The 8,531-nt window shown below is 26.5% G+C and overlaps 1 protein-coding gene across 4 annotated transcripts; it reads right to left on the bottom strand.

Moving 5' to 3' along the window:
- Positions 1 to 6,392: 6,392 nt before the first annotated feature.
- LOC131174502 (ubiquitin-conjugating enzyme E2-17 kDa-like) lies at positions 6,393 to 7,748 on the bottom strand. 4 transcript variants are annotated; one of them, XM_058138043.1, is made up of 5 exons: positions 7,676 to 7,748; positions 7,467 to 7,594; positions 7,164 to 7,268; positions 6,911 to 6,987; positions 6,393 to 6,429 (listed from the first exon to the last, which is right to left on the bottom strand). In XM_058138043.1, the coding sequence occupies exons 1-5, from the start codon at positions 7,746 to 7,748 to the stop codon at positions 6,393 to 6,395; spliced, it is 420 nt and encodes a 139-aa protein (XP_057994026.1). The 4 variants fall into 4 exon arrangements, with proteins under 4 accessions (XP_057994026.1, XP_057994025.1, XP_057994027.1 ...); XM_058138042.1 differs by having other exon boundaries at positions 7,122 to 7,268; positions 7,679 to 7,748; XM_058138044.1 differs by having other exon boundaries at positions 7,679 to 7,748.
- Positions 7,749 to 8,531: the final 783 nt, after the last annotated feature.

Genomic DNA, 8,531 nt, shown 5'->3' with positions numbered 1-8,531 from the left:
ATCATTGGATTGCGTCAATCCGTATCAAACCAGAACCAAATCAGAATCATGGGGAACTGGCACCTTTCGGTCCAATTCAGATTCAATTGGGCTGAAAACCAGAACTAGCCTGTGGTCAACCCTGGCCCTAGTTTTAATTCTCAGTTTGGTCCTATGGTTTGAACAAGTGTATGCACTTTATGAGGCAAATATCTAAGAAAAATTATTTCTCTGATACATCTGATGGGAAATAATTTTTCATGGTGTTGCGTTTTCATGGTCTTTTACTAGTTGTTTGAGTCTAGATTTCAGGCTAATAAAGATTGGGTGAAGAAGGGAGCATAATTGTCCTGATTGCTGATAAAATGCCTTTTCATTGCAGCCTGATGTAGCAATAGCTCAGTGGTGCTCTTTCATCAAATTTAATCCAGGAGGCCTGGATCTCCCATTTTCCTCGTAAGAAGTGGACAATACATTCCTCTGCACAAATTGAATAACGATTTCATCATAAAATTACTCGTAATTATCAATTTAATTCCAATTAAATTAAGGCTTAATTTGTTTGACATTTAGGTGTTTAGAAAAACTTATAAATAAAAAAAATATTTTCTTAGTTAAGATATTTTAACAAAAATAACTTATTATGTTAATTTTTTTTAAGATTTTAATGAATTTATTAAAAATGTGAATAAAATTTTTATAGCATTATTTTAAATAGTAAAAAAAATTTTCCTTTTGTTTTTCATCAGTACAATTAAACAACAATTAATTTAGACGAAAAAAAAGTTAAGAGTTGGTTTATATATATATATATATGAAGTTGATTAAAATTTATTGTAAATCATTATATAGTAATTGGTTTAATCACCACCATTATTGTTATCACCTTGTCATCATTTAGCTATCACTATCATTTGACCACTAATCACTATAATTATTATCACTTATTATTTACATCATAATTCAACTAAATATTAAAAAAATTATTATTACATTATTTTTATTTTTATTTTACAATTAAATATAATAAAAATTATATTATATTAAATTATGCTATTTATTTTATTGCATAACTGATGTAGGTTAAAGGAATAGGGAAAAAGTGGTTTTGGGATAAGACAATAAATTAATTGTTATAAGAAGTTGGACTGAGCATTCGGTTCAAACCGAACTGAATCAAATCATCAAAATCGAATTAATCAAATTACTATATTTTAGAAATCAAACTGAATTGAAATGAATGAAAAATCGAATCAAACCAAATCACTCTATTTCAGTTCGGTTCGAATTGATCTGTTTTGGGTTTTGATGGGTTTTTAATTTAGACTTATTTTTAAGTTATTTAGTATAATTTTGACCTTGATTTGAACCTAATTATTATTAATCAATGAAATTAAATAATTTATAAATATAAAATTACATATAATTCATAAACTCCCTATAAAAATAAATCAATTTAAAAATTAATAAAGCAATTCGATTCGATTTAATCAATTTTTTTCTCTCCAAAATTGAATCAAATCAAAATAACCAAAATTTTGAGAATATAAAATTAAACCTAGCTGAATTATCTTAAAAACCGAACCGAATAGGCATCACCTTTTGCAAAGGCATGCACTTGAGGCAGGTACTTCTCTTCCTCCCTTTCTATATAAGCTAATTTTCAATTGAGTTTTCTTTTGTGTCCTAAGAACTAATGGCCATCCCCAACACAACTTTTATCTTAGCAATTTTTTTGGCATCCTCCTATGACATGAGTTATTGGTTTTAATATATGCATATTGACCAAAAGAAAAAAAACCTTATCTTGGTAATTTTATCTAATTCTTTTAATTTTAATAAAATTGATCAAAATTTTAAAATGCACAAAAATTTTATCAAAAAATTTCTAGTTGATTTAACCTTATTGATGCCATGAACTATCACTATAAAAAAAAAAAAAAATAGCAACCGATCGAATCAGTTAAGCAACTGATTTAATAAGTTTTAATGAGGTTGTTTGCAAATAGCAACCGACAACTAAATCAATTGTAAATAATAATTAACAATCAAATTAGTTACTAAATTAATTAAATTAAAAAAAAAACTTTTGATAAAAAACTATCAGTTGCTAGTAAGAATAGGTGTACTGAAATTAGTTGCTAATAGCAGTTGAAATATAATCAGTTGTAAAATATTTAGCGTCTTTAATTTTGTAATTTTGTAATCATTTTTTACATTCACTGCCATTTGTAATTAATTTAGCAACTAAAAAGTCGGTTGCTAATTTAAAAAATACATATAAAATATTTAAATTTCCAAATAATAAATAAAATTCAAATAAATATTTTTTTTAAAATTACTAAAAATAATAAATTATTAATGAAAAATTACTACTAAAAAATTAAAATAAAAATATTATAAAAAATACTAATAATAACTATTATAAAAAGATATTAACAAAAAATTAAATATAAAAAGATATTTATAAGATAAATTACTAAAAAAATTATCATATATATACAAAAAAATTTACTAAAAATTAATCCTACAAATAATTTACTAACAAAATTACATTTGTACAAAAAATTTTATTTTATGACAAAGAAAAATAAATTAAATAAAAAATGAGAAAGAAAAAAATAATGAAGAAGAACAAAGATAATAAAGAAACATATGATGAAGAAAATAAATGAGAAAGAAAAAAATGATTAAAAAATAAAAGAGAAAAAAAAAGATGAAGAAGAAAATAGATGAGAAAAAAAATGATGAAGAAAAATAGATGAGAAAGAAAAAAAATGATGAAGAAAATATGTTAAAAAGGAAAAGATAATGGATAAAATATGTAAGAATAAAGAAAATGATGAAAAAAATAAAAGAAAAGAGAAGAAAGAGAGAAAAATAAATAAATAAATAAATAATGGGGAAAGAAAATGAGTAGTAGTTTATATAAATGAATTAGTAATCGATTTTACTAAAAAATTGTCGATTGCTAATTTTCTTTTAAAAATTGGACGGAAATTTTTGAGAGAAATTTTACAATTGATTTCAATCGGTTGCAAAAATCTGTTATTTTTAGCAATCGATTCATAAATTGGTTACAAATCAAAATTAAAAAAAGGCAAGAACTTTTGGGGGAAAATCAATTTTAAAATTCAGTTGCTGCTAGTAACCAATTCACAAATTTATTGTAAATAAAAATAAAAAAAATGAGCAAAAATTTTTTGAGGGAAAATCAGTTGTTAATAGTAACCAATTTTAATCAGTTTTTAAAATTGGTTACTGTTATCAACCAAATCACAAATTAATTGCAAATTAAATTAAAAAAATAAAAAAAATGGGCATGAATTTTTTGGGGAAAAAAACCAATTACAAATTGATAACTAACAACAACTGATTTGCAAATCATTAGTAAATAATAAAAAAAAAGAAACAAAAAATTAAGCAGCATTTTTTTGAAGGAAAAATCAATTGTAAAATTGGTTGCAAAAATTAGTTATAAATAAAAAAAATTAGACAATAATTTTTAGGGGAATAATTTAACAACTGATTTGAAATAGTAACCGATAAGGAATCGGTTGCAAATAATAATCAATTTTAGCAACAAATTGCAAATCCATTGCTATTTACAACTGATTTTTAAAACCAATTGCAAATCAGTTGCTAACTTTAGAGTTAATTAAAATAATTTTTTAATTTAGCAATTGATTCCCTAAATTGATTGCAATTAGCTGATTTTAATATCGGTTGTTAATTACATATTTAAGGTTCTTCTAATATCAATTGACAACTTATTCATCAACCAATTATAAATTGCTAATGGTAACTAATGATAAATATGTTATTAATAACAACCAATTATAAATCAGTTGCTAATAACAACTAATTTATCAATTGATTCTTGAATTAGTTGTCCAATTTTTAAAAATTGACTATTTTACTAAAAAAGTAAATCATAAATCAATTATAAAATTGGTTGTTAATAGCAATTAATTTTAGTCGGTTGCAGTAATTATTATAAAACTGATTATTTTTTGTATTGTATTTCCAAACTTCATTTTGATATTCATGATGAATCAAAATTCTTAGTCATTTGATAAAATTAAATAGTTTTAGTCACATATCCTCTTTCATCACTACTATCAAATCTTATCATTATTTGATATTCAATGGGTATCAAAATAAAATTATGAAAGAGTTTATGAATGTGATAATGTTAGATTTCAATTATAACTATAAACAAATAAAAAAATGGAGTTTAAAATTTGATGGATAAATTTTGATAACTATCCCTGAACTTATCTAGTTGTAACATTACAGTCTCTCAACTTAAAAATGTAACTTAAAACCCCATCAACTTTTAAATTTTGCACAGTAAAATCCCTCTAATCTCCGATTACCAATTTTTCAGTTAGACGCTGACTTGGACAATTTCAGCATGGAGTTTAGACAGTATTTCTCTTTTCTTTCTCAAGTCATGTGTAAATTGAATCATTTTTCTCTCTATAGACAGAATTACTTTTCATATGTAAAGAGAATAATTTTACACTTTACAAAAGAGATGAGAGAGAAATATTGATCCAGCGTCATGCAGGAGTTATTCACATCAGTTTCTAACTGAAAAATCAGTAATTGAAAATCAGAGGGATTTTACTGTGTAAAATTTAAAAGTTTAGGGGGTTTTATGTTTCATTTTAAAATTAAAGTAATGTAGTGTTACAACTATATAAATTCAGAGACAATTATTAAAATTTATCCAAATTTAATTGAGGAAAATCGGATAAAATTTTAACAACTTTTAAAAATTTGACTAATTCTGCATTGAAAAAATTAAATAAAATTATTAAAATGCGATGAGGTTTGACTTTTTTTTTTGTTAATAGGCCTTTAATATAAGGGTTCTTTCTATTATTTATTTATACATTGAAATCATAAGCTCAGATTTCACTTCTAGCATATGCAAAGCTCACTATATATTCACTTTTCATTTGGAAGTCATAATAAAAAGGTGTTAATCTTCGTTTCTCCCCTCAGATTTGTATCCATTAAAAACAAATTTGAAGTTGTTTTCCTTTTCATTTCATCTTGTAGTAAGAAACATTTCTTTTTGGGATCATTGTATAATTGGCATTCTTACAAAGACACAGGTGAGGTATCTCTAAATGTGTCATTAACTACATTAACATAGCTTATGATAATTATAATCAACATTAATTTAGTAGATGAAACCTCTCAGGAGTAGGCTACAATAGGATATAAGATCATGGATTGGCCAGAAGCCTTCCATGCTCTGACTGCCCTTTTTGTGATTCAACTGAAAGAAAATGGCAGATCATTGCCTCCTGATGATCAAGAAAATGAAACCTTTAAACCATGAAATCTCAAATCAAAACTTTTTACATCTGCAACACAGAAAGCTTAGATTTGGATCAAAAAATGAGTCTGATACAGCTCCCTTGATAAATTAGTTTCTGGTAATCAAGACTATTATGTCTAGGGGGGTAAGCATTCAGTTAACCGAACCAAACCAAACTAAATTTTTAACTAACCAAATTATTAATTGACTTTAAAATTATTAACGGAACCGAACCAAAATTGAGATAAAACCGAAATTAACTAAAACCGAAAATATTTGGTCGGTTATTGGTTATAACAAAATTAACCGAAGAAAATAAAATATATATTTTATATTATTTATTATTTAATAAAATATTAATAAAATATATTTATATTCTTTTTTATTTATAAAAATAATAAATATGATTTGATATTAATATGATAATAATTATAAGTTAAATATTATTATAAAATTATAAAAATAATATTATAAATAATATAATATTAATAAAAATATAATTAATATATTAATTAATTAAAATTTAGTTATTTCAGTTAGTTCGATTACCAAATCAAAGGAAACCGAATCGATAATCGAAAATCAAAAATTTTTATTATTACTAACTAAAAACCGAATCAAATCAAATTTAATCTTACTGAAATAACTGAATTTCATCAGTTCAATTCAGTTATTCGATTACAACCAAATAATACATACCCTTAATTACGTCACAAACATCACCCCCTGTCAGTTCGATCATTTACATAGCTAGTATAAAAATGGCCCATGTCTGAGATTAAATATTTTTCTGCGGTAAAGCCTAACAAAAGCTTTACAGATTTAGTTTATAAATTCCATGGAGGCCATTCAAGAGATTGGCTTCAATAAGAGATTAATTCTATATAAGAATTTCTCCTTGGATAATCATCTGTTTGAATATTTCCAATGTTTTCATGAATCTCGCATATTGGTCTTTGCACTTAAAGGCATTATCAATCATTCAAACATCTAGTTTGCATATGCTATCAAATGGAGAAACTACAAGATCAATTATACTAAAATGCCGCTAGCACATGGCATATTTTTGTGTCCGGGATCAAGCTGTAGTCTCATACTTGTATCTATCAGTCTTACATGTTAAATTTGGAGAGAGTGTCGGTCAAATTATAATTAATTTATTTTAATTCGGACTTATATAAATGATTAAATTATTTTACAATTCAAAATAGCTGGTCTAGTCAAATCAATGTTGCAATCCAACCACTTATATATTGCCCTTTTACTTCATATTCTTTCAATGTGGGATTTCAACACTTAAATTAATAGTTACTTGACAATTAGTTTGTAGTTTGTATTTTTATTTTTAATCCAATACGTGCTTAATTATACAGCCTTATGGGCAACTAAAAACCAAAATCCAATCCGGACTCTGATACCATATTAAATTCGGAGAGAGTATCGGTCAAATTACAATTAATTCATTTTAATTTGGGCTTATATAAGTGATTAAATTGCTTTACACATCAAAATGACTAATCAAGTGACTGTTGCAATCCAACCACTTATATATTGCCTTCTTACTTCATATTCTTTCAATGTGAGATTCCAATATTATAAACATGAGCAACCTCAGGCACCAAAGGATCGTCAGGGTTTGAATCTGTGAGCAGTAAGCATATTGACAATAACACCTGAAAATATATTCATTCGAATAATAACAACATATAGTTTAGTGATTGAGTTCCTGCCTGTAAAATTTCCCAAATCAATGTCATAGATTTAACAGTCACCATTCTAATTCGAGTTGATCCAAAAAATAAAAAACATAATATGATGTTAAAAGAGGGTCAATAAGCAAAATGGGTACCTTTGAAATTGTAAGTGCAGGACTCCATTGTTCCTTGAGAATGTCAAGGCAGATACTACCCTTACTATTTATGTTTGGGTGATAAACTTTTGTCTTGAAGGAAGCCTGCCAAGAAAACATAGATTCGTCCTTAATTTTCGATACAAATGTGAAATTCTCTAACCCGGAGAGTGCTAAAAATAATTGTTGAGCTTGGGATTGCCTTCACAATTGAGCTTGGCTCCTCTTGCTTATATTTTCTTTCAATTTTTCATCGCTAATAGACAAATAACAATTCAATCCAAGCAAATTTTAGAGAAATACCTTGGGAGGCTTGAATTGATAATCAGGAGGGAAGTGTATGGATACCACGAAAACACCTCCGGCATATGGGCTATCTGCTGAACCCTTGATAGTTGCTTGCCAATGGAAAACGTTATCTACTGCAGGAACTGCACCAAATAAGCCATGCTAAATGTAACTTAATTCATTACACAATAGCCCTTGTTTCTATTAACTGGAAGAGAGTAAACAACCTGCACTGCAGGATACTGGAGGGTCCTTCTGCAAGTCCTTCAATTCCTTGTTAATTCTCTTGGAAGCCATCCCAAACCCTCTAAGAGTTCAAAATGATCACTTCAGAAAAGAGATTAATTAGGGAAAAAAAATTAATATGACAGGATAATTAACCCTTTCTAGTCACACTTAACACCCAATCCAATGATGAATTGACAGGAGAATGGACATGAATATTAATAAACTAGCCAAGGATTATGATAAAATAGACAATGATCATACTTAAACTCTGAAATCACATTGATCCCAACTTTCTAAAAAAAAAAAAAACTTCCTATTTTCTCTATAAAACATTAAAATGCTCTCAAGAATTTCATCATATTATGTAAAAAAAAAAATTCAAAATATACATATATGCATGAGCAAGAACAAATCCCAATTTGGCTATTGTAAAAAATATACATATCTCATAAACCCAAAAGAAGGGTCTAAAAAGGGGGGAATTGAAAAAAAAAAAAAAAGAAAAGAAAAGGGGTTAATTGCACTAACTGTCCCTCAACTTTAAATGTTATTTTATTTCAGTTACTCAATTTTAATTTTTTAAAATAAAATCCCTTAACTTCATTTCAATTGCAAAAACAATCACTCTCACCTCCTATAATAGGTTTTTAAGTTACAACCCATCCCATTTCTTTTTTTTTTTTTTTTTTTCTCTCTCTCTCTCTCATTTTCTTTGTCCGTCTCATCTCCCATAAACTATCAATTTTCTTTGCCCCTACACACTACCTCTTCTTCCTCTTCCATATTCCTTTCCCTTTCCCTCTTTCTCTTCCTCGTGTAAACAATAAATCTGAGCAATTGTCAACGTCAATT

This window comes from Hevea brasiliensis, chromosome 16 (assembly GCF_030052815.1).
Source record: "Hevea brasiliensis isolate MT/VB/25A 57/8 chromosome 16, ASM3005281v1, whole genome shotgun sequence".
NCBI classification, from domain to species: Eukaryota; Viridiplantae; Streptophyta; class Magnoliopsida; order Malpighiales; family Euphorbiaceae; genus Hevea; species Hevea brasiliensis.
Note: the sequence above shows the minus strand (reverse complement) of the source record. Positions and strands in the feature narration are given on the sequence as shown.

Bases quoted from the DNA above. Each gene is read 5' to 3' on its own strand.
- LOC131174502 (XM_058138042.1), bottom strand. From the start codon at position 7,748: ATGGCTTCCAAGAGAATTAACAAGGAATTGAAGGACTTGCAGAAGGAC. The intron at 7,595-7,678 runs GTTGTTTACTCT...TATTTGGTGCAG, and splicing joins TCCAGTATCCTGCAGTGCAG to TTCCTGCAGTAGATAACGTT. The intron at 6,430-6,910 runs TAATATTGGAAT...AAATTTAACATG, and splicing joins CCTGAGGTTGCTCATGTTTA to TAAGACTGATAGATACAAGT.